This window comes from Vidua macroura, chromosome Z (genome assembly GCF_024509145.1).
Source record: "Vidua macroura isolate BioBank_ID:100142 chromosome Z, ASM2450914v1, whole genome shotgun sequence".
NCBI lineage: Eukaryota > Metazoa > Chordata > Aves > Passeriformes > Viduidae > Vidua > Vidua macroura.
The window spans coordinates 35,285,102-35,312,519 of NC_071611.1; the positions used below are offsets into that span (position 1 = coordinate 35,285,102).

The following is a 27,418-nucleotide window of genomic DNA, read 5'->3' on the forward strand; positions in this document are numbered from 1 at the left end:
TTCACATTTAAATACCTGATTCAACTAGAAACAAAATAGAAGCTCAAACTCAGTCCCACAGAAGCTAACTATATTTCAGGCTTTTAAGGAAATGGGTAAATTCTTCCCACACTTGTTTTTCTTAGAGCACTGAATACAATGAGGCACTAGAAGCAAAGTATTTTCAGTACAGCTTTTCACGTCAAATGGCATTTCATTTACTAAAAAAATGATACACATAGCATCTAGGCATGCTTACCTCCCATTTCCAGGGTAAGAAACTCAGCACCCACCCTTACCAAAGGAAGACTTTAGGTCAAGCACCTGAGGTCCTGACAATGTTTAATCTCTTGCTTGAGGCAAGAGCCTATGTGGTACCTTCTTTGAGGCCATGACACTGTCAAGCCCCACGTGTGGATTTCACCTTAGTGTCACTTCTTTCTTAATGTCTCAGCGAGACTGGTCAGCTGTGCAAGAGGCACAGGGCAAATGCCACCGTGCCTGGAAGACCCTAACACTCAAGACCCTGCTTATGGTGAAAAGAGTCCTGCAGAGGTCTAGAGTCTGCAGCGGGATTGCTGCAAGCTATATGAAGAAGCAGTGAGTAGGAAGTAATTGAGATGAGGTCTTATGTGCCAGAGTAGGTTAAAAGGTAATGGAATCACTATCTACTTTTCTGGGAGAGCAGTATATTTAAGGCCAACAGGGTCTGTAACACTGTTGAACAAAAAATGAAACACCAAAACCATATTTCCTAGGGTAGGAGGAGAATTTCTATCCCAACTAAGTGAATCACTGGTTAATCCACCCAGAGAAATATGGTCACCTTCTAAAACATGTAAACATGCACAGACTGAATAAGCACATTTTGATAGGAAGTCTATGGTAAATATTCATATTCTATTATTTTCTTTGGCTTGTTAAGATAATTTCTGTTAAAATATGCATACAAGAAATACATACCTCTCCATTCTCCCTCTGTAATTTTGACTTTATGGATAAGCAATAGTTGACATCATTGGTTTTTCTTAATTCTTAAAAAAAAGGAAAACAAAGAACATATGTGTAGAAAAAAAAAGTGAAATAGTTTTGCAGACTTGGAATTCTTAGTTGCAGTAGTAGAGCAAATAAGGAACAAAAAGTTACAGATATGAAATCCATTAAAGAGTTTACAAGGCAACAGTCTAAAATTAGGAAGTCTCTACTTCCCAGAAGACTTTTTTAAAGTGTGAATTGAAACTCAGCAGATCCATCTAGGACATTTGTTTTTCCCAATTCATGATATACAATTTAGTGTCATTCATTAATTTCATGTAATTTATAAAAGAATGAAAAATCAAACCCCTCAGGAAAACAAAATCTTCTATATAAAAGATAGATTTTTACTCTATTGTAAATTTCAGGCTTAATTGCTTTTCAAAGTAAAGAAATATTTACAAGTAAAATTTATCACAAACTTTTGACGATAATAGCAAGATTTTGTTTGTGTGCTGCTGCAATAACATCAGTAAGATTATTCTTGATTTACATCTGTATAAATGAGAGAGTGAAGATCATACTGGTCCCCCAGTGGAATTCAAAATAATTCTCTGTTATGCAAAAAAATGCCCTAAAGAATTATAATAATAATAAAAAATTACGATGTCAAGTGTTCCTATCTGAAGAACTGCCAGAATTAAGACTCTGTGCAGTTTATTCTGCAGCCTGAAATTATCAGATAATTTGTCTACTGGAATCTAAACTGTCTCCATGGACTGCACAAATTTTTATTAAATACAATACAAATGTGCCTGTATGTCTAACAAGCATACCCTTTCATGTATCAAGTACTTTTTTAAATAAGGAAATAATTTATAATGAGAGGGCCCCCAAAATCACTGGGAAAAAACAAATCATTTTTCTATAGTGCAATTTAGTGAAACAGCTGAACCACTTCCTGAAATAATTCACCAGAGGCAGTGGTAGTTATAGACTGTTTCATCACAGTAGTGAAGATTTAGTGAAGTTTTAAGCAACTGATCATGGAAACTCATAACTGGAAAGTATTAAGCATCTCTAGCTGTATTCAAGGGGAATTGCTCTAGCACAGGCTGCAAGACATTAAAAGCAAAAAATACATTCTGCACACAATTGTAGTGATCCCCAAAAGAAATATTTTAATTTCTTCTATTCTGAAATGTAGGACAATTTACTAGAACAAGCCCAGAGAAAAGAGCAAACTGTACAGCTGTACACTTTAATATAATATCTCTCTCTGAGTGCAGACAACATCTTAGCTTTCCTCCAAAATTATGAATTTGAGAAAACTCTCCGGACATAGGATTACCTGTAGCAATTTGGTGGAAAATTACTGGAATTGGCTCTGTTGTAACTAACACATCTTCATCATTATCAGAACTGGAAACGTAAGTGTTATCTACAAAAGAAAAATACTTTGCATGGTGAAGTTCCATTGTGCTTTGTCAGCCCCTTCCAATGTTTCCTATCCCAGATTTTTGTCACAAGGAACCACTCCCCAGATACTTAAGGAAGCTGAGCATTACCACCTTCCAGGTGTGTTTGGCTTTTTTCCCTTGAAATTATTAACAAAAGCAAAAATGTTATAAGTACAGGAGATTCAGACCCAAACTTTATAAAGCAAAACCATGGAGTGCGATGTCATGGGTTTTGTGAATCACACCAAGCACTGCTCTGAACCAACCCACAAGGCTTAGGGTGGCCAACCTTTCCCAAAATTAATACTTTTTCTATGTTTTTTTGCTATGTCTGACATCAAAACTCAAGCTAGATCTGATATGCAGAGTGAAAGCTGCACTGGGCTGGGTGTTAACAGCCAATTATGCCAAATACCTGTGCCTCATTTTGTCTAGTCACATAAAGGTTATTTGAAGTGTCTTCAAATCTGTGGATAACCTTTCTTCCACCTGATTCAGGGAGAAAAGAAATCCCTCCCACTTAACCAAAACATTTGTATGTATGAATATTATAACTATTTAACCAAATTTTCTTTAAAAGTGTAGGGATTAGACCGAGGACTGTGTCTGTTCTGGTATTTTTAGTTTGGTTTCTTTTTTTTCTTTCCAACTTAATGTTTCCTAACAAAAACCAAGAAGTAGCAGGGTCTTCTGTACTATCTGCAGGAGCTAATTTTGCATGTGTTGCTAAACTGCTTATGAAAGTAATGATACTTTGTTTTCTAACGGTCTGGGCTGAATTGAAACATATGCTATGCTCTAGAACAGAAAGCCTGACAATTAAAACAATCACAGATAAAGTGACAAGTAAGAGAACTGAAAGAAGGACTAATGTATTATAGCTTTAAACACTTTGGTCCCACATCTGCAATGTGCAAGAAATCACATGCAATTTTAAGCATACTGCTGCAGCCTCAAACCTTTTGAGTGCTCCCAGTGAAACATTGCAGGTGTTAACATTAACTGGGAGGAAAGTTCAGTAATATCATCCTTTGTATCACAGCAGTTCTTAGCCACCTTTATCAAAGAGGGAGCATGGGGTTGTGGCCATTCCTTACACCATGTGCCAGGCTGGGCAGAGCAGCAGCTACACCACACACAGAGATGGGTTTTCCTGGCTGCCACCTGCAAAACAGCCTTTCTGCCACACTCACACACACCTGCCAGGTCTGACTCTGTCCCACACCTTTGCCTACTCCCACTGCTGTGCTGTCCTGTGAGGTAATCTGAGGGATCTGTGGCTGGCTCCACACACACATGCTGTGTGGGGGCAATGCTGCAGGAGGCCAACACCTCCTGATGCCCAAGCCCTGCACTCCTGTGTGCACAGCAAAACATCAGTCTGCGGCTGCTGAGCTACACACTGGGCACAGGAGTGTTTTACAGCCATGGCATTGTGTAAACTAAGCGGGGTCCCTCCTGCCAGCATTAATTCCTTCTCCCGCTTTTGTCTATTGGCAGGAGGGGCTGTGAGCTGTAGCCACAGGACAGCTGCAGCTTGCCCTCTGCAAGAAGCCCTGCCTTGCCTCTGTTTATATTCTCCACCTTGTCACCATCATTTCCGTCCACCTTGCACATACAGCACAAGCACATCTGTTTCCCAGTTTTGGGAGTGTAAGTTACTGCTATAGAGTCTAATGAGCTGAGATAACTGAGGCCATAATTTGGCTCTAAATAGACTTAACACCACATACATGGAAGGGAGAGAGGAAATCCTTGTGCTACAGCTTATTGCTGTACAGAAAACTAGGAACAGAGTATGTTCTGTACAGAATATACATACATATATGGAAAAAGGACTGCTCAGCTACAGGTTTTATAGATTTTAATTATATTTTTATGTCCATTGTCCTTCTTTCTTGGCAGCTGGATAATATGACTTTCACTGTCAAGTTTTTTTTTTTTTTTCCTTTGCTATTTGGCAGCTATTCAGTTTTTTTTTCCTTCCAGCAATATGATGAGACTTGAAATTAAGATAATGGCTTCAATTTGGTTTCTTCAACAACTCGTTTCTAACACCTAGGACTACTTATCCTCTTCACTGGAGGACACAGTGCCTGGACCTAGCAGAGTGATGCAGCAAACTACTAGTTGCCAAACTGGTTCTCTCCATCTCTCCTGCAATCTACTGAGGTCTAAGAAGGTGTGTAACTGACAAATCACTGGGATAAAAGACTACAGCAGTTCTACTGTCAGCCAACATAAATCATTCTGAACATAAATTCATTAGCAAAATGCTTGCTGTTCTGTTAGTACCTAGAGGAGTCATGATACACTCATGTGTGAAGTGGGACTTCAGTCTACTCATGGACGTTATATTCTATAACTGCTCCTTAAAAGATTATTTTCCCCAGTTGTGTCAATGTTATGAGAAAATTGTTACAGCAATACTTTGCTGAAACTGTTATTACCTGGCTCTAAACTTTTCAGTTATGTTTTCACAACTCTAGCAATGGATAGGTAACTTTCAGACATTACTGTTTCAACACTATTCCTGTTAAGTCCTCAGTGTGCCTTTGTGAGCACGTTTTTAGCTTTCACTCTTAAATATGAAACCCTCAAACACCTTCCATTATTGAAAGTTGTCACGTCACATTATGGTTTCCATAGGTACGACTTAAAACTCAGCTGCTTGTATTTGATGCTTCAAGAAGTAATTCAGCAACAGCTACACACTGTTATCAGTACCAAAGTGGTGATGCTGCATACATTACAGCAAAGCAGACTGTGGGAGTATGTATACTACCCAAGGCTCTTCTTTTAGTATCCAAAATTTACTTTTGGTGGTAGCATTTTAGCTGAATTACATCACTTGTATCATGGCCTAATCTCTCCTATTTTCATATATTTATTGCACACATTAGCAATTTATCTAATGATCAACTCTGACAGCCTTGTCTTGGATTTACAAATCTGATCCACTTTGTATTACAGTCTTAATCTACACAGGATACAAGTTTGCTATAGCTATGCACTAATGGACTTAAACCTTAATCTGTAAAGGTTTATCCTGTGAGAAATTTAATTTGAGACCACGTGCTGCTCTGAACTCTATCAACTTGCAACAATACTTGAAGAACACCTTCCAGCTGAGGACATCAGCATAGAGCTTCCCAGACTTGACACCATCACACATTGACATGTCCCTGAAATCTTCCTTAAGATACATGTTAGAGAAGGGAGACATAGCCAACTATGTCAGTAATAACTTTAGTTTAGAAATTTAGGACAAAAACAGGTGACAAAGAATCAGGCTTGCTGAGTCAAAATGAGTGTTTTATGATCAAAGCTGCAAAATGGCAAAAAGTCCTTATTGTTCGGAACACACTGAACATCTCTTCATCATAAAGCACATATATATCCTGCAAAAGCTGGAGATGTGAATGAAATCAGCTTTTCTAAAGCCCTGAAGGGCTGTATTTTAATCAATAAACATGTACTGGTTTACTCTCTGCTCCAAGCTAACTACAGTGTGAAATGTTCAATTGCTATCTGCCTTTAAAATATAGGGCATGATGGCACAGAATATTCATTAGGTTTCAGGGACACTAAAGTCACTCAGGCTTGTAGACTATCAGGACATGCTGCAAATAACACCCACAAGGAAATTTTGAGGTCTAACAGACAGAAGAGTTGGCCAGGAAATGAGCTGTCATGTCCTGTGTGAGTAACTGCTGCTGGTTCAGTGCTTCAGCTTACCATTTACTTAGAAGTTCCCAGAGGTCAAATTTTGTAATATTTAATGGAAGAAACTGTTAATAACACACGGTGAAGATTTTTTTCAACTGTTTGTGCCTCTGTTCATTGTCAGCTCAATGCAGTAATCTGTAAGTCCATTTATCACTGGGATGACTGTGCATTTTATGAATCTGTTTGTCCCATTTCTAAATGTTGAATACACTAATATCATTCTCCTCCACAATTTTTACTGGTTAAAAAAATAAATCTAATAGAGGCTGTTAGCATTCTTTCACAGAATTCTTTTTTTTTTTTTGGCACCACTGTTGATTTTTTTTCTCTATGTGCTTCAAACAGTAATGTTTTGATGAGACAGAATCTGCTGCTATCAGTGAAGAAGATCAAAGTCACACTTCTTTAGAGCTTCTAAAAGAAATAATACTTCTTTGAAAAAAAATCCAGAAAAACTACAGAGAAAGATCAAAAAAGGGCAGAGGGTTTCATATCATTCTTACACTGTTAAATAATCACAGGTGCACAATGTGGTACAGTCCAACAGTACTACCATAAACCTTTATTTGCACAGCACCTGTCATCCCCACTTCCCACTACTGCTTCTGATAGCCTGTGCTGCCTGAAGTATCTGTGCAGTGTCTTTGTGAAGGAAATTGAGGAAACAGGCTCCCTGAAAATTCACTTTTGTTCTCACCTGTTTCTGTTTCCTATGAATAACACGCCTTGTCAAGACTGGCCATGTGGTTACGCAAATACCTTTGCCAACCCATCTCAAAGTACTAAAGGCAGGCTGGGCTGAGCAGCTGGGAGCCCCCTCTGTGAGCCAGCACTACCAAAGAGCTGCACACAAGTGCTTGGCTCCGGCTGACCCAGAGAGGCACCACCGCAGAGTCTGCAGGCTTAACCTGGAGAGCATCAGCAGCCTCATTAAGGTCTCCAGCACAAGTGCTCTGTTGGCCCTGCGCCAGCCTGCTCAGGCTCCTGAAAGATCAAGCTTTATCTACCATGCCAAAGAGAAGCTGGGCACTTCCTCACTCCTATCCCTGTTGGCTCCAGCACCCCAAGCTACAGTCTACCTAAACTCGTGAACCAGTGTTCTCACCCTGACCCAGCTGATAAATGATGCCTGAAAAGGAGAAGTGACTGTGAAAATAATTTTAACTAATGGAAAATTATTAGTACAAGATGTACCTGGAAGACATCAACACCCTTTCAGATATTCTCATTTGAATATAGCAAATTGTGGTAACATGTATACATGTGTTACAGGCAAGAATGTTGCACTGTACCTGGGTAATCCTCAGAGACATGCACTGAATAGGACACACTGTAAAAAAGAAGAAAAAAAACCAACAAAATTAGAAACAACAACATTAACTGCTGGCACAACACTTTTTCCTGCTCCTGTATTATTTTATGCTTATTTATAGCTTCCTGACAGTTTCCAGAACAGAAGGTAACATCTATTTTGATGGCTTTTGAAGTGCTTAGCTGAAAATAAAAAGCCTCATGCCCATTTTGAAAGCTTATTTTGGTAAATTGGCATATCCTCATTTCAGTGTTCTTAAAAGGAATATCAAGGCTGCATTATATTCCCTTTAGAGTAACATTTCACAATATGTGTACTTCTGATTTAAAAAAGGTCACTCTTTGAACATCAGAACTAGAGAACCAGTAAAGCCCAGTTTTTCCTCTATCTGGTTTCTGTATTTGACTCAAGACTCAGCAGGAGGTCTTTCTCATTGTACATTTCTGTTTGGTTCAGCAAAGGCTCTGGGATGTTTTCAGCTCCTTCCTTCCATCAAAACTTTGTATTTTACATAGTATCTGTACCTTTTTGTCAAACTATGTTCAAATTAAAATTTGAGAGAGCCACAGTCACACTGAAGAGCAGCTTCACTATGTGGATTCCCTGAATCTGTTTCATCAGAAAACAGTCACTCAAAAGCACCATCCTGATTCTGCAACTCAGTTCACATCTGCTTTCCCTACCTTCCAGTGAGACCTTCATTAAACTCACTGTTGAGAGCAGGACAAATAGGCATGATGGTTTGCTCAGTTATCTAACTATCCACCAAGTCCTTCTGGTTTTAAATTTAGTGTACATCTTAATTTTTGCATTAAAAGCATTCAACTATAAAGCAAACGGAAAGGTTTCTGTTGTATAATTAATATTCTCTCCAATTCTAAATCCTATATATTGTGTCAACTTACACATTTAAATAATATATGGTGTGGGCTCATGTCTGCAGTGAGTTAAGCCAAAGCAGGATAGTACAGTCCTCATAAGAAATTTTGGCATGTATTACATTTGCTGAAAAATTGTTGAAAATTGGTTCATACAATCTTTCTAAATGACGTTAATATAGCTTCCATATAGACAAGAAACTGAAGCCAGGTATGATTTTTACTGTTTCCCTCTCAAGGGTTTCCGTTAAATGAGTTCCACTTTCACAATCCAGTGACTGTAAGAGGCAATCAATATGAAAAAGTAGGTCCCTCACACTTGGTTCTGCAAGTCGATCAATTAACACACAGCTCTGTCACCTGTTCTTGCACACCGTCTATTCTAGAATATTTTATGTATTTTTTGACTGAGACACAAAGATGCCTGTTTCTTCAACAGCCGCAAATGTTCTCATAAATTGAAGCAGAAGAAGCATTTATTACAGCTGACCATGGATTTTGCCACACAACTGCTGATTAAAATCCCATCACTGTACAAATTCAACATTTTATGACTTTTTTGTTTTAATTATGTTTTAGGCATTTTGAATAGGCAGCATCTGTATCCCCTCATCTTGGAGTATTTTCCCTAAGGATTGGGTTATTTAAATCTGATTCATCTGTCATCATGTCAGATGATGATATCAAATATCACTATTTTAAATAAGGAAATATTCCCAAATAAGGAAGTGTTATATCTCAGTGCAGTCATTTATAGAGAATTTTGCTGTGATGCAGAAAAAAAAAATACCCCCCAAAATTCCTGAGAACTTAACTGCGTGCCTGCTCTTACCAAACCACATCTTCTAGAAATATTTGTAACCATGACTTCTTCCTTCTACTACTGAAAGAGGTACTGAAAGAGCCTTACTCTTTTAGACTGGCTGCTTGCACACTTCTTTGCTGCCTCCAGAATTTCTGGGTATGTGTTTGTTCTAATGTTGAGAACAAGAACAGGAGCTGAAAGGTTTCCCAACTTAATGAGTGCAGATACTCAAAATTCAGCTGGGTAAAGACCTCAGCAACCTAACCTAACTTTCAAGCTGGATTTGATTTCAAAGTTAACTTCTGCTTAGTCAATGCGCACATGTGCAGAAACCTGACAGAACTGAGTTTTCTGTTCCTTTTTCTTCATCATGTGGTTAGCTCTGCCAGCAGCAGCTGTGGTGCTGCCAAATGGAAACTAGTAACCAAACAACATACTGTTTGTCTTGTGAGGTGGAATAAATTAAAAGGTTAATGAAAATGCAAGTTAGAAATAGTCTCAAACCTGACTGTTCAAACTCGGGATCTGATCCAAAGCCCAGTGAATCCAGCAACAGGGAGAATAAATCCACTCCACGTCCCCCAGAAAGAGGTGGTAGTGCTTTGCTTCAGCTTGTCAACTCGTGTTACTTATGTGTGGACCATGGAAGCAAAAAGTGGAAATAAAACTACTGAACAAAACAAAACTTGAATTTTTATCTCAGCTCACCTCTGTGATAGTCACATACGGTCACCCTTTGGCACATTTTTCTGCTCTGAGGATAAACTGCTTCCTACTGCCTGCACACCTGATTTGTCAGAGAACAATATATACCAGGCAAACAAAGGTCTCCCAAGGGTTCCTGTCCTCCAGCCACCCAAGCATTTTCCCACTGACTTTAACAAGATTTAGAGCCAAGCCACAAACACAATACCGTGATGACTTACAGCACCTTAAACAGCACAAACTTCAGTGAAGATGCAGATGTTCAGCACCTCTCAGTGTCAAATTCTCCCAAAGCCAAAGAAAGTGTTTTTTGAAGCAGCTTTCTCATTTAAGAACTCAGAAATGCAACCGGAATTAATTTAGGCCTGGCCCTCACATAGAAGTACAACATGATTATACCAGTGAGGGAAATGATTTTTCCTTCTGGCAATGCAGTTCCTCAGTACACCCTTATTGCAGTTACTAAATACAGCTTACAGCAGTATAATTTATTCCTGTTCCCATAAACACATTCACCATTGCTCGTTCAGTTATATTGCTTTAGCTACAGGAACAGTTAAACTCTTGGGTGTAAACAAAGTCTCCATGATGGTGCTGTTTCTGTTTTACTCAGACCCTCTGCAGAAGGCATTCTGCAATACCTATGTTTCTCAAACCTTAAGCTTAGAACAAGCTTCATACTCAAAATGGCCTAGTAAATTTTTTGTTGTTTAACAAATAGTAAAGTATTAAATAAGAAATTAGTGGGAACTGCTGCGTTTCACATTTTTAATGTAAACTTCTTATTTCTTGAAATAATATTAACATTGACTGCCTTGGGTTAGTAACAATTTTACTCACAGGGGTCTCATTGCAAGAATTTTCCAATGTGTTTTAACCATATCTATTCCTTCTACAGAAAAATTATTATGCAAGAGTTCATCTCCATTGGAGAACTAATTCATCAACCAGATGGGTATGCACCATGTAATTGCTATTTTATAAATTAATCTTTCCCAACTGAATACAAAACAAGCAGATGCATCTTCATCTGACACTACTACAATTTCTCAAAGCTAGTTAAAAAGGAGTGGAAAGTCTTAACTGATTATACTAGCAGGCAAAATGTTACCCCAAAACTGCATCTCCAGGGCAAAGAAAAATACTCATGAAAACAGAAAAAGAGAGCAAAGCAAAAGTTACTGCGCAAAGCACATTCATAAAAAGGAAATCAACCAGCTTCACCTCCCTTTATCCATCTGTAAGATTGCTTCCCAAGCCTTGAACTGCAGTTTTACCCATCTTGATACAAATCCCAGAATCAGATATACATCCTAAAGCCACAACAGTAATGCTGTATCTGGGATATAGCTTCCCATCAGTTTCAGATTATCTCAGCTCCATGCCATTCATTGTTTCTCTTTAAGAAAGAAATCCTTTAAGCTGAACTTCCAGCTTTTTTTGCACAGCAGAAACAGTGTGAAGCATCTGGTGCAAGTCTAAGATTTCTTGCTTTGGAATAGTTATGACAATTCAACCAGCTCTGTCCCATGGCAACAACTGACTTACTGCCTTATTAAGTGTGGAAATTGTGATCTAATTTCTATTCCAGTTTTAGTCATCTCTATTAGAGCCAGAGCTCTATGTCCTAATGATGTTTCTTGCAAACTTGATGAAGAAAGAAAACAAGATTTTTTTTTTTGTCATGTGGAATCTGATGGTAATGTCAATCTATAACAAGATACAAAAGAAAGAGTAAATAGGACTTAACTATAATACATCTGAAGCTACAGAATTCATAAGAGATTTTGTTTACGATATGCCAAAATCTCAGGTCTAGCTCATCAATTATTTAATGAAATCAGCACTACATCTTATACCTTAAGAAGGACACTAAAGCTCAGCAAAGCAAGCTATGGATAAACTTGAAATATGAAATGTTACTGTGGTATTGATTATATGCCTGGGTCAGCTTTTGAACAAGTTGGTGAGATGAAAAAAATATTACTGAAACTTTGATACAAAAAAAAAAAAAAAGAAAAAGTATGCTGGTAACAACTCTGGGCCAAAGGACCTCTTTAATGATCTACATAATATTTCTGAAAGTACAACATGATCTAGACATAATGCTTTTACTCTTTTCTACTTGAAACAGTAGAAAGGAATAAGATCCAGCTGAAAAGATGCAGCTGGAATTGTATTCTTTCACCATTTGCTAGCTATAAACTCACAACATTCATACATTTTCAATATATCTGCATACAACATGCCACAGCAGATCAATATTTCATGAATGTTCAATAATTATACAGTAAATACTTCCATCTTCAAGTTTTTGTTTTCTTATCTTTGAAAATGCTTACAAATTCTTCAGTGGATTCCTATTACTGCCACAGTTTTAGTCTCCTTTTCTACTTCAATAAGACCAACATTTGATCCTGAAACCAGATCATTCATATTGCTTTACTTCTGACCAGCCTTCTTCCTCAAACAAAACAAAATTAGTTCCAAAAAGCTTTTCACCATAAACACAAGCTACTCTCAACACTCTCTATTCTGAGATACACTTTGAAACCTTATAACCTGACAATAAATCACATCACAAAGACAGGGTAGAAATTATGATTTTCAGAAGACATACAGTGGGATTGCACCCAAACAAAACTTTCAGATTGCATTTCTGAAATAGATGACCCTTGAAGAAGTGCCTTGAGAATAGGTAGAAGATGAAGGCATTTAGATATTGACCAGGTGAAAAACTAGGTACAGTATTTACACAAAAAACTGGATTAGTTAACAGAAAAAAAGCCCAACAATTTTTTTTCTTTTTGTAAATGACCTCAGGTGAATTAGACTATGTGAAGAGAAGTACAATTCAAAACTAATATTTAAACACACTGCAAAAGACTCCAATATCAAGTCTTTCTTCCAATTTGTATGTAGATTACATGCATGCAAATAAAAGCAGAAGAGACTTAGAAGCCAGAAGCAGCAATTTTCTATGGCAAAAAGGGATCTCTTGTTTAATGGACACTACCAAAAGACAAGCCTTATAAAGTCACAACCATTTCATTTTATGTTGAAAACAGAACAAACAAAATAACTTTAACGAAAACAAAATAAATAAGCAAAAGATACTACTGTGTTATGTACAGCTATGACAAAGAAACTTAATAAAAACTCTTTATTTGGTGTTCAACTGCCACAAGTATGAGTGAATGATAAATGTTAGGTTTTTCAATAGATTATAAAAAAGTAAATTAGCAAGATACTCCATCACTTGGTATATATGACTGCTGTGCTGAGAAACACTTCATTACACTTAGTGGAGCTCTTAAAAAACCAAAAAATAATCTTGATTTCCACTCTGGAGCTTTTGAAAGATTGTATCCCACTTAGCACACATCAGCTGAGGAAGTGGTCCACTGAACCTCATATTCAGAAACATACACAGAACCATGGCAGCATTCTGCATTTTCTTACCTAGCAGATTTTGTAAACAACTCTTGTTGGTATTCACTTTTGTCTTCTGCAAAAAAAAACCTGACACTTTTAGAATGTATTTTTAAATGTACATTTAAAATTATATAACACAAATTTTGTTCTGCTTCTTCACTAAAAGGGTGATTAGGCATTGGAACAGACTTCCCAGGCAAGTGGTGGAATCATCATCCTTGGAAGTATTCAAAAGGTGCATGGGTGTGGCACTTGGAAATATATTTTAGTGGTGAACATGGTGGTAATATGTTAAGAGTTGAGCTTGATGATCTTAGAGGCCTTTTCAAACCTCAGCTATGCTATTATTCTGTTACATATCACAGAATCGTAGCATGGGTCAGACTAGAGGGGTCCACAGTGGGTCATCTGGTCCAACCTCCCTGGCCAAGCAGGATCACCCCAAAGTACATGGCATTGTGTCCAAATAGTCCTTGAATATTTCCTTTATAGGAGACTACACAGCCTCTCTGAGCAACCTGTTCCAGTGCCTGCTCACCTGCACAGAAAAGAAGATCTTCCCTATGTTCAGGTGGAACTTCCTGTGCATCAGTTCCTGCCCATTGCCTCTTGTCCTGTTGCTCGGCACCACCGAGCAGAGCCCGGTCCCTCCTCTGACCCCCCGCTGCAGACACTGACAGACATTGATGAGGTCCTCTCTCAGTTGTCTCTTCTCAAGGCTGAACAGGCTCAGCTTCCTCAGCCTGTCCTCATACGAGAAATGCTCCAGTCCCCTGATCATCTTTGTCATCTTCCACTGACCTGCTCCAGGAGTTCCCCATCTCTCTTGTCCTGAAAAGCACAGAACTCAGCACAGTTCTCCACATGTACTCACCAGGGCTCAGTAGAAGGGCAGAATCACCTCCCTGAGCTGCTAACAGTGTTCTTTCTAATGCACCCTAGGTTACCATTGTCATTCTTGGCTACAAGGACACACTGCTGGCTCATGGACACCAGGACGCACAGGTCCTTCTCTGCAGGAGACCAGGCTGACCAGCAAGTCAGCCCTGAGCCTGTGCTGACGCCTGGGGTTATTCTTCCCCCAGGTGCAGGACCCTACATTTGTCTCCATTGAATTCAGATTGTTTTTCTCTGCCCATCTCTCCAGCCTGACAAGGTCCCTCTGAAGGGCTGCAGAGCTCTCTGGGGTATTGGCCACTCCTCCCAGCTTTGTGTCATCAGTGAATCTGCTGAGGAGGCATCTGTCCTTCCTCCAAGCCATTGATGAAAAGTTAAACAATACTGGGCCCTGTACTGACCCCTGGAGTAGAGCACTAGAGACAAGACCCTGTGCCACTGATTACAACCCTCTGGGATCAGCTGTTCAGCCACTTCTCAATCAGCCTCGCTGCTCTCTCATCCAGTCCACACTTCTGAGCTTGACATGAGAGTATTGTGAGAGACAGTGACCAAAGCCTTGCTAAAGTTGAGGGAAACAGTAAAAAAAGTTCACAAAACTTAGTGAATCCATGAATACTATTAGGCAGTACAAATCAGTACAAGCTGCACTCCTTTCACTCACGATACCATTACAATACAATCTCAGTAATGTGACAAAACCATAAACAGAACTAAGTAAATATTTTAGTTGCGTAAAACACTAAACACAAAGTGACATGTATCTCCAAACACACTGACAGACAAACAGTGTTAGAGTCATGACAGTTAGAAATATACAAGAGAGCCTATCTCATAACATACTTCTGGAAAGAAAAATTTGCATAAGGACTTTTAAAATATAAATAATTATACAGGCTTTTGGTCTTTCACATGGGGAAATAACTACCAAACCAGAGGACTTCCACCTTTTTTGAAAACAGTGATTTCAAAAACTGATGTCATTCAATAGACTAATGATTAGCGAAAAACAACTTTATAATATTCTGGAAGAAAGCATCAGAAACCACAAATAAGACAAAAATTAAAAGGAGTTGGGCTTGGGTTTTCATGCATATATTTTTACCGCTATGGAAAAAGTGACTGTCAGTCAAGCGCAGCAAGAATAATATCACAATATTAAAGATTGTTTTATTTTCTTTTACAGAATTTAGAACTTGAACTAAATCCCACTGAAGTCCAAGGGAGACTTTAGTCCTTTTCAAAGAAGACTACAGGCAAGTTGCAGAGAAAATAAAAGACTTCTGGTCCCCTATCACACTTCTGTTATTTTCTAGAAACAAGTACTTCCTTGCTTTGCTAAAAATTTCAGTATGTATTCCAAAGGGTGCAAATCTTTCTGAGCACTTTTTTTCCTTTTTTTTTTCCCCTTAATATTTGCATCTTGCTACACAACTGGACTGCCAACTATTTCACATCCATACCATTTTCTAGATTCTTTATTAAAGCAATATCAATAAGACTTCTACATTGGACTTCTGGAGGGCAGACTTATTCAGAGAGTTCCTTGGAAAACAGCCCTTGAAAACAAAGGAGTCCAGGAGAGATGGGTGTGCTTCAAAGCAGAGATCTTGAGGGCACAAGAACAGACTGTCCCTGTGTGCCAAAAGACGAGTCGACGTGGCAAACGCCCAGTCTGGATGAGCAATGAGGTTTTGAAAGAACTTAGAAATAAAAAAAAGATGTATCTTCTTTTTAAGGAGGGACTGATTTCTCAGGAAGTATTTAAGGGAGCTGCTAGGGCATGTAGAAAAGAAATCAGGGAGGCCAAAGCTCAGTTTGAACTTAACTTGGCAATTTCTGTTAAAAATAATAAAAAAAGTTTTTACAAATATATAAATGGTAAAAGGAAGGGTATAACCAACCTCGGTTCCCTATTGGTTGAGGCAGGCAACCTAGTAACTAAAGATGAGGAAAAAGCAGAAATGCTTAATGCCTTCTTTGCCTCGGTCTTTATTGGTAGGACAGCTTGTCCTCAAGACAACTGTCCCCAGGGGTTGGTAGGTGGTGCCAGGGATCAGAATGGTCCTCTTGTTATCCAAGAGGAGGCAGTCAGAGAACTGCTGGGACACTTGGATATTTATAAATCAATGGGACCAGATGGGATCCACCCTAGGGTGATGAGGGAGCTGGCAGATGAGCTTGCAAAGCTGCTCTCCATAATTTATCAGGAGTCATGGCTCGCTGGTGAGGTTCCAGATGATTGGAAACTGGCCAATGTGACACCCGTTTACAAAAAAGGTAGGAAGGAGGATCCTGGTAATTAGAGGCCAGTTAGCCTGACCTCAGTACCAGGTAAGATAATGGAGCAGTTCATACTGAGTGCTATCACACAGCACTTACAAGATGGCCAGGGTATCAGACCCAGTCAGCATGGGTTTACAAAGGGTAGGTCATGTCTGACCAACCTGGTCTCCTTCTATGACCAGGTGACCCCCCTGGTGGATGCAGGAAAGACTGTGGATGTTGTCTATTTGAACTTCAGCAAGGCCTTTGATACTGTCTCCCACAGCATACTCCTGGAGAAGCTGGCAGCCCACGGCTTGGACAGGAGCACTCTTCGCTGGGTTAGGAACTGGCTGGATGGCCAGGCCCAGAGAGTGATGGTGAATGGTGCTGCATCCAGCTGGGGACAGAAACCAGTGGTGTCCCTCAGGGGTCTGTACTGGGACCAGTTCTATTTAATATTTTTATAGATGACATGGATGAGGGCATTGAGTCCTTCATTAGTAAATTTGCAGATGACACTAAGCTGGGAGCTTGTGTTGATCTATTGGAAGGGAGGAGGGCTCTGCAGAGAGACTTAGATCGGTTGGATGGACGGGCAGAGTCCAACAGCATGAAGTTTAATAAGTCTAAGTGCCGAGTTCTACATTTTGGCCACAAAAATCCTCTACAGTGTTACAGGCTGGGGACAGTGTGGCTGGACAGTGTTCAGGCAGAAAGGGACCTGGGGGTGCTGGTTGACAGCCGGTTGGATATGAGCCAGCAGTGTGCCTTGGTGGCCAAGAAGGCCAATGGCATCCTGGCCTGCATTAGGAATTGTGTGACCAGCAGGAGCAGGGAGCTCATTCTTCCCCTGTACTCGGCGCTGGTAAGACCACATCTTGAGTACTGTGTCCAGTTCTGGCCCCTCAGTTTAGGAAGGACATTGAGATGCTTGAGCGCATCCAGAGGAGGGCAACGAGGCTGGTGAGGGGCTTGGAACTTAAGCCCTACAAGGAACATTTGAAGGAGCTGGGGTTGTTTAGCCTGGAGAAGAGGAGGCTCAGAGGTGACCTTATTGCTCTCTACAACTACCTGAAGGGAGGCTGTAGACAGGTGGGGGTTGGTCTCTTCCACCAGGCAGCAACTGACAGAACAAGGGGACGCAGTCTCAAGCTACGTCAGGGAAGGTACAGGTTGGATATTAGGAAGAAATTTTTCACTGAAAAAATAATAAAGTACTGGAATTGTCTTCCCAGGGAGGTGGTAGAATCACCATCTCTGGATGTGTTTAAAAAAAGACTGGACATGGCACTTGGTGCTATAGTCTAGTTGAGGTGTTAAAGCATAGGTTGGACTTGATGATCTTAGAGGTCTCTTCCAACCTCATTATTCTGTGATTTTGTGATTCTGTGATTTTGTGATTCTGTGATTCTGTGATTCATGGATTTCTAAACACCTTTTGAAGTACCCTTTAAAATGTTTTGAATGTACATGTCTGCATCTCAGTAATTTTTTTTTTACAGATATTCAGGCCACTTTAGATCTCCTGAAACACCTTAGTTCAATGAGTTTCTGCATTCCTTGTGATCTGACAACTGATGACCCAGCATTAGTCACAGCTATTTTTTGCTGCTAGATACAGACAGATGCCTATAAAGAATTGAAATTTGTGCACAAGCCCCTTTCACCATACATAGCATCTTCCCATGATGCACCTGCAATTATACAGAAAAGAATAACAAGTGATTCTGAGTAATCTTTTCTCTGGATGATGGAGAATGTGCATGTGTGGTGACATATGAAAAGTCACAGGCACATCTATTAAGGACAGATCAGAACTATTCCAAACAGAGATGAGCAGTGTCAGTGCATCAAAAATGGCACTGCCTTAGTTTCTTGACATTATCTGGGGGTACAGAGGCACTGAGTCAAAATTATTATAGTTTGCATTTGTCACTAAGAATAATTGAACTACTGGTCCTCTCATGGACCTGAATTGCACCTGAATCAAAACGGGAATGTTACTTATAAAGCCTTGCTGGTTTTAGCATGTCATTCAAATAAAGGGGAGACAGAAAACTGCAGCTCAAACATTTCCCTTTAGCAAAGTTTCCAATGAAAAATGCACAAAAGCTTTTAGTAACTACATCAAAGTCTACAGGATTGATCATTACTTTAGCAAACATGAGGGCACTTCCAAAAGTAAAATTAGCAAATAAGGAACACTTGGGAGGGGGGAAGAAATATATGTGCTGTGTGTCACTCTGGAAAGAGTTACATTCAAGTATGTCTACATGTACAAAACCAGGTTCCCCACAATCAGACTGCACCAGAATCTGACCATTTCACTGAAAACTACTAAAGCCTCCTGTTTGTCAAGTTGCCCTGTTTGACCAGGTGCAGCTCCTTCCTCTCAACATGGATACATTTTATACTTCTGGTCTGTATTCTTTCTCTCTGCTGATCCTGTGGGTTTGAATTCTCCCTGCATACTCCCCATGAGCTCTTCATCCAATTTCAGTCTTTCCCAGGAACAGAGCACTAAAAAAAACCTCAGAACAGTAAAATCTTGGCCCAGCTCATCAGCAGCCAGAGCAGCACATAGTATCATGTGCCTTTGGCCACCTTATTTACATGACGGGGTCCATTTTCTTCCACCATGTGCTTTCTAGAGGTTGATTTTGGTTTAATTTGGGTTTTTGGGCGGGGTTTCAGGTTTGGTTTTTTTTTTTTTTTTTGCTGCTGTTCATGGTTTTGTGGGTGGTTTTTTTTGCGGGTAGTTTTAGAGAAGAAAGATTTCCCTCTTTTCTGCTTCCACCTTTTAATTTTGGAGCACTGCTGTTAGAAGATACTGTGATATGCTCTTTTTGAAGCCATTTAAGAGTTATTTTAAAGCCATGAGGGTTTAATCCACATTGTTCCTACTAGAAGGCTGTTTTGAGCCTCCTATGGTTCTAATTCAAGTAATCAGATTTTCAATTCAGATCAATTGAAGAGTAACACCTTGTCCAGCCCCTGTACAGATACTTTGTGTTGTAATTTTTCAAAACTAAAATAAAAGGACACAAAAAGAACCACAAACACAAAGCCGAGACACAAGATAAACTACAAACTGAACAGTTACAGCTATCCAAGAAGAGAGAAGCTTGACATAAGAAATTTTACCTGACAATTTTATAATTTCAGCATCTTAGCAGTAAGGAAAACCAAAAATTAAGCCCATATAAATCCCTGGAGATATTCACTGTTTAACTTCATTATATCCCTAGCAAGTAGAAGGACTTCTTCCCTTTGCATGCAGTGCTCAGAAAAGGAGGAAAGTCTTAGGCATTGTTCTTTGAACACTCTACACATTCATTAATTTGTTGGTATTTTACTCATTTATCTAATGAGGTGTGCAATAGGCACTGCTGTGCAGGGGAAAAGTAACAAATTTAAGTACTCTTTCTCATCCATTGTTTGATATATCTCACAGAACTGAAGCTTTTCTCCCTCCCCCTAAAGTCCCCCCTGAATATTTCTTGGTACAGCTGAAATACTGTATCTATAAACTAAAATTATTCTATTTTCCATACTTTCAGGTTCCATTATCATTAGTACAAATTAAATATATAACTTCCAAATATATTACTTGAATGTCAAACTATTGCTTCTAAAACTATTCTAAACCAAAAGTGCACACATTTAACATGACAAAATCCCACAGAGCAAGATTTTTAATACATGCTACCTGTGGAATTTTCCACAGCAGTTCATTTATGCCAATATAATCCATTCACATAATTCAGGACCACTGGCATACCTACAGCCAGTTATTTATCTATTGTTTACAGGTACACAGAGTCCCATCTTCTAATCATTAAGGCGAAGTCCAGCATCTCTGAAAATTACTAGATTGTGGTACAGCACTGACCCATATCCTGCACACATTTAAATCTAAGGCAACAGCTGCTGTTCCTGCACACAGATGCCAGGACTGCTTGCAAACCTGAAGGGTTGGCTCATCCTCCTGTCCCATTACACTAACATGGTCAAAACTGTTATGTTTTCTTTGGTTAGAGACACAAGAGGACGTTCAACATGGCTGGGGCAGTGCCAGTGGGGCTTGTCTCCTCTGCCCAAAAGACCCAAGAACTACAGGGATGAAAGGTGCAACATGAAAAGCAGAGTAGGTAATTCCTCACACTTGAAGCCTCACTGGGATACCCATCTCTGCCACTACACCATGGTCATGGAAAAGCACATACTCACAAACAGCAAATAAAATGACAATTCTGTATAAGATGACAAGAAAGCATTTTTTTTATTATTCCTTTCTTTTCAGGTATGAGAGTTTCAGTCTGAGGGCACAGATACACTTCTAACACAATATTCAGTCCTGGTGTCCTTAAAATTAGAAAGATGTCAGTAAAATGAGGGGAATACAGCAATCATCAAGAAACAATCAGAAATCTGGAAGAATGGCCAGTGATCAAAAATAGTTATGTGGGTCCAGACAGACAGGTGTAAAGAGTATGGCAAATCAATTAGCAAGCATAGTGGGAAATGTGATGAACATGTTCTGCAGACTGCCAGCATGAAGATGGGTGTAACTCTTACACAATGGCCCAGGGAAAAATGGCAAGCCATATCCAGTGTGAAATTAGAGGAAAAGGTATAACTTGACTGAGTATCAGAAATTAAGAACCCCATTAAACTTTGAGTTAGTCTTCCAGGGAATGGGTAGAGGGCTAATCACATAATCATTTAAAGCCAGGATGGAGAAGGAGTTTAAGTAAAATTAATGGAAAAAAACTTTGCATTGGCAAGGTTACTAACAACTGTGTTTCCTATTGCTAATTTACATGAGTAAAATGTTAATGAGCAAAACGTTACCTCCCTTTCTCACTAGTAGCTCAGAGAGCAAAGTTGTAGGTTGAATATGACATTGACAACTCTCAATGTGACTCAGGGAAAAAATTCAAAGCATAACCCAGTAGTATATTTCAATAGGGTGCAGAATAACAGCAGCAGGGAATTTCAGTTCAAGAGCTTTTTATACATTTGAAGGAGCAGCATTGGTGAGGATCTGAAACAGTTCTTCCAACTTCTCACAAATTTTCGCTAATCCTGAATATCACACAATCTGTTTCTTCTTCCTGACAGAAAGCAATAGGAAGCATGCTGAACTTTTTTTTTTTTTTTTTTTTTAGCTACATTTAGTAGCAGCTCATCTAAAAAAGAACAAATTTAAATATATGGGCTGTTCTTGAGCCAAAGAATCATCAAGATGCATGACTGTTCATAGAATATAAATTTTATACTATACCCAAACACAACATATTTGAATATTGCCTGGCAGACGTTCCTACAGAAAATGCTAAGCGAAGTATAGAACAAAAAACAACTGATAACACTGGTACCCTACCCCAACATGTAGTTAAGATTTTAAATACATCTTAATTTGTAAAGATAAAATTAAAAAAAACCTCTACCAGTCTTAATTAGATCCCTGCCTTCTCAAAAAACTAATTACATGTCAGATGAAGCACTGGTTTAAGAAGCCCCTGTATTCTTGCAAAGGCAGAGATAGTTCTATTCCCAGCTGTGTCTTGTTATATGCCTCCCAGCAAGAAAAAATGCACACTTTCTCAAAAAGTGATCTGTAACTACAAAGCCTTATAGTCATTGATTTACCTTTCATGTGTACATCTCCAAGAGAAAGGAGCAGGAACCGTCAGCAGTTTTGAAAAAAAGGACTTAGAGTCCAGATTTTAAAAATAATTGGTCAACAATAATTGTGCAGAAAAGGCAGTTAGAAAACTAAACTTCATATTCCCTTGAAATATCCACCATTATAGATAATGCAATGTACTCAGTAAGGTACAAAAATTTCTATTCTGTTGCAGATTTCAGTAGAAATTTAGGTATCTTAAAAGGGATCTGGCTACCTAAGCACCTTTTATGAGGCCAGAATTTAAGTACCTTTGAGAAAATGGCCAAACAGGACTTATGCTAAGGTACTCAAAATTGGTACATGCGTTTTAAAACACACAATGAAATCCTGGTCCCACAAAACTTCATAGGCAAAACTCCCAGGAAAAAAAGTGAATATTTATCCTTCTTCATGAGCAAATTTGCAATTAAAAATTTTCAAACATGATGTACTCCCTTCATCTCTTCCTTACTCTTTGCTCTGACTGCACTATTTAGCATGTTCACCCACCAAAATTATCACCGAAATATGGAAAGCATCCAGAAGATGAGAAACAACCACATAAGTTTTGTAATCAGGCATTCTATTATTAAGCGTTTCTAGTAAATTTAGAGAATAAAAGCAAACACAGCCAGAAAACGTCAGCCTTCCACTAATGTGGATTAAGACCAGTAAGCCTTTCACTAAAACAGAGCTCTTAATCTGAAGATCTCCTCAGAGCCTTTAAAAAGACAGAGTTATGAAGACTTAATGTAAAGAAAAATTAGATGGCTTGAAGAGAACAAAACCAATTAACCAACAGAATGAAAGAAGAAAGGCTCAAACACCGAAGATGGATGCCTCACTGACACCACATACACTTGCAGTGACTTGAAGGACTGCTCAGCTAGCAGTGGCCCCAACTCCACAGAAAGCATCAGTGGAAACAGTAATGCAGCTGCAAGTGCTTGTCATCCTGTTTTTACTGAGGCCATTGTACAGAGGAACCTAAATATAGAGATTAGGAAAATCTGATTCAGACATCTACATCTTAAAATCTGGGTCAGTTTTACGAAGATACAGTGTCATCTCAGGCATGTCAGGGTACACAAAACATACAAACACCCAAATGAAAATAGTTACAAGTAGGAAGAGTGCAAATAACATAAGTATCAGCACATATGAAGACTGTTTTTTCAAATCTGAGGCTTAGGGTCCTGACGAAAGAAAATTCGCACAAAAAAACCTTCAGGTAATACTGGCACAAGTATTGTTAATATAGTGTCAAATATACTGGCACCTGTGGGTGGGTACACCACATTTTCATCTCAAAAGAATTCCCCTGGAAAACTTACAAGCAGATATGCATGGGTCACACTGCTCACCTGCTTACAGGACTGTTTATTACAGAGGCACTGGTGATGTGAGTCATCCGAGCACCAGATCAATAAACACCCCCATCTCTCTCACAGCCCCCTTGGGGGCTAGAAGGTTAGTGCGGAGGCTGTTCCTTCCAGAACAGAAAACCAGGAACTCAGTTGCGGAGTGATTATAGTTCACTCCATTTTGAAAGGTCACTCACTTTCCATCACCTGATAGCATCATTAAGCCCAAAAGAAGTGGTATAACCATTTGAAACTATTGCCTTCGGTGAAATGGAAGAGTAAAGCAGTACCACTTATTTGCGCCAGCAAAATTAAAAGGAAAAGTAGCACCTTCTTTCACAACAGGATATGAATAACAGAAGGCCTGGAAAACTTACAAAATTTTACTATTAAACAAAATACTTACGGTAATATATTAAGCCACAGAAACTATTACTGTAGGAGAGGCCATGACGTATTAACTAAAACACATTCGAAAACCTTCATCCTATTTTTAAATTATGCTAGACTGTGTGTGACCTGGCCTCATGAAGATCCAGCCACATCCCGCGGCAGTGTTGCGTTCTCAGCTCCTACTGAGAAGGCTGTGGGAGCATAAGGTTATTTAGCACCTTGCAGGTTAAGATCCTCAGTGCTCAAAGGAAAATTCAAACAAAATTTAGCCTAAATTACTCAATCAGATCAAAAAGCCTTATTTAACAACATTCAATAACAATGGAGTTAGTAGTAAATACAAATAAATTTCAAGTTTTACAAAGAAACCCCAAAAACCCAAACTACAACCACCACCACACAAATCCCTGACTATTTCACCCCAAGTTACTCAGATTCAAAACTCCGAGTCAAAGGGAATAGAAATAAACCTTTCCTCCCCTCCTCCCAACTTGTGTAGCTGCTAGACCACCACAGGACATGCCTCCTGTTCTTGTTCTCAGCTGCATTCTCTCTGGGCCTCTGCCCTTGTGGAAACACTACCAAAGGTGTCGGGAAAACATTGATGGGAAAGACACGGCTGCCCTGTGGGATGGTGAGACTGCCATCTCTGGGGGGGAGTGTAGGGTACACACGGTGGCATGTGGGAATGTGGTCTGGTTGTAAGCTTCACAGCACTGTGTTGTTGATTAGGCTTGATACTGGAGGTATTTTCCTTGATGGTTCTGTTTTGTAAGTGGGAAACAAATACTCAGCAATGACACCAAATCGTGTAAGCTCCACAGATAGTCCGTGATAGATAACAAAAGACCTCTTCTATCACAAGTACACGATAGAAATCATCCTTCCTCACAGCACATTCTCCAATGACACCAAAACTATTGTTATCCACAGGGTTATCAGTCTTTCACATTGACAGTCTCCTGCCAAATGCAGACACTTTCAATCCCAATTGGTGATTTAGTACCTATTTCCCAACAGGTAGGTTGACTGAGTTTTTGCTACAGTTTTTCAAGTCAACAGATGCACAACCAGAATGTTACATCTACCATCTGCCTACTTTACCCAGGTATATCTAACCATGAGTATGATATGCAACAAAAATCCACATAATACAGACAACAGAGCTTTGCTCCTCTGCACGCTGCAAAACCCTGACACTTCCATTTTTGAGAACAGTGAAAACGCTCACATGAAATAGACTGCATTTTCAATAAAATAAAGACTGAGCTTTATCTTTGGAACACTCCCTATACATTTTTACCAAACTTCCACTAAACATCAGGTCATGACAGCTGATCATGCAACTGCCACTACTTCTCAGGGGTAGGGGATTTTACTCTCCTCACATTTGCTAGTCTGCAAAGAGAACCAGATGTGTAATAACCAGTTTGATTTTTCAAAAGCTTGAAATTTTACTAACATTTTGTCTGTAAATTGCATAAGAGACAATAGGAACAAGAAGTAATTCCACTGGGAGAAGAGGTGTAGCTATACTGCTTGTAATTGGGACAATGCAATCATACAAGACTTTACTGAATATGAGCACACTTCCACAGCCACCATCCCAACATTGCCAAAAGCTCTACAGCAACATCAAAGCCAATGCAGAGCTCACAGATGTAGCTACAGAAATCTGGTAAGCAAAATTGAAAGAAAAAGATCATACAGAGCTAGCTATGTGACTTTAAAGAAAAACAAATCCTTTGCTTTATAGAGTTTCTTCAATTTCTTTTGAAAACATTCTTTGCAATACAGATCACACTGAAATGTGAGAAAGAAAATTGCTCTTGTTAGATATAGTTCACTAATGAACCCAGGCTTTAATGAGAGATTACGGTAATTCAAATTCAATCTCTCAAACAATTTGTTGTTCTTCCCCTTCTGTGAATTCACCATGTCATTCTAACCTAATGAACATCAGCATAATCTTTCTAATATCAAAACCACTTGCCTCTGAAAATCATAATTAGAAAGAAATGAAATTACTGGGAAATAACCACATTTCACTTGTTTGATTTCTTTTAAAAATAAAAAGCAGATCCTGCAAGACACTACATCAACTACTAAGTAAGTATAAAATGAAGCTAATTTAATTTGATGCACTCTTTTTACTATATTAGATCAGAAGAGAAACAAAAATGCAGTAATATGTAAATGTGCCTAATAAAGTAGGCAAACATAGGCAACAACTACTCTCACAATGTATTTCCACTGAGCTGTATTTGCTCCCATCAAAGTATTTGTGCAAGCAGGAACGACAGCCTAAACCTAAATCTGAATATGAAAAAAATGGTACAGCTGATTCAGGCAACTGGAGGTCTAGGCATAGAAAGTATTTAACAAGAGTCCATTCTTCTCTTTAGGGTCATGCAATCCCTTCAGTGATCTCAGCGCATCTTATGCCCTTAGGAAAAGAGAATTCTAAGGCAAAAGTTGTTTTATCTCTCTATTTGCACCTCTTGTTCAAAATCCACAGACACAAATGAACCTCCTTTCTTAAAGAAAGAACTGACCATGCCATCCTCTCCTCTGTAACAGAGGGGCAAGGAGTGGGTATGCTTTAACCCTAAGAACATGTGAGACTGAAAAGACATGGAGAGCAATATGAACTGGGAATGCCTAGCAATTACGTTTCTAAATAGAGCTCTTCCTAAACCCAATAGGAGCCCTGACATTAATTTCAATAGGGAAAAACTGCTTCCATGTGGTTACAAAGCTTCACAGAGGATCAGGCAAGGGCGTGTCTCAGTAAGTGAAAATCCAGGACAAGAAATGCAAGTCAGCTGTCTGCTCTATGATCCATTAAAAGATCCATTAAAAGGTAAAGAAGAAGAAAGCATTAAAAAATGAGGAAAAGAAATTATAAATTTCTCAAATCACAATTTAAATACACTGACACAAGGGTTCAAGGAGTTCAGTTCTGCCTAGGAAAAAATGAAAGTAAAAGTTATTATTAGACAGATGGAAACAGCCTGATGAGTCAGTACAACTCGGCAGCTGAGGGAAATCTCCAAAGCTTTCACACACCATGGACACCTATGACAAGATCTAGAGCTGGAGCCACCAGTGGCAACATGCAGCTCTCTGGGGGTGTGGAAGCTCTGAACAGATGTATTGGAAATGGGCTCGGGCTGCTGACAAGCTGAGTGATCATCTCAATTTACAGTGACACCAGTCAGTGAAGGCAGGCCAACAGCCTGGTCTGACCAAGGGAGTCCCAGGGGAGCCACAGCTGAGCCAGGGAGTTACTGGCTCCATGGCTGGGGGTTGACACCCAACACGAGGGGTCAGTGGGAGATGTTTCCTGCAGTATCTTCCAAACTGCAAGGTTACTGGCAGGGCAGGGGACACTTTACGAGGCTTCTGGGAAATGCACTTGGGAACTCCTGAAGTCTTGCAATGGTAAGGACCCAAGGTGGGCAAAGGTGTTCTGGAAGACAACAAAACAGAGCAACAGCGTAATAGCAACAAGCATGTGAAAACAGAGGGACAAGGGAATAAA

At 39.3% G+C, this 27,418-nt stretch overlaps 1 protein-coding gene across 2 annotated transcripts in view; it reads right to left on the minus strand.

Moving 5' to 3' along the window:
• PARP8 (poly(ADP-ribose) polymerase family member 8) overlaps positions 1 to 27,418 on the minus strand; it is a 118,276-nt gene that overhangs the window by 54,553 nt on the left and 36,305 nt on the right. For both annotated transcript variants that reach the window (XM_054003346.1, XM_054003345.1), the window contains exons 3-5: positions 7,436 to 7,473; positions 2,306 to 2,395; positions 943 to 1,013 (exon numbers count right to left, since the gene is read on the minus strand). In XM_054003346.1, the coding sequence (XP_053859321.1) occupies positions 943 to 1,013; positions 2,306 to 2,395; positions 7,436 to 7,473 (199 nt within the window). The remainder of the gene's footprint in view (positions 1 to 942; positions 1,014 to 2,305; positions 2,396 to 7,435; positions 7,474 to 27,418) is intronic.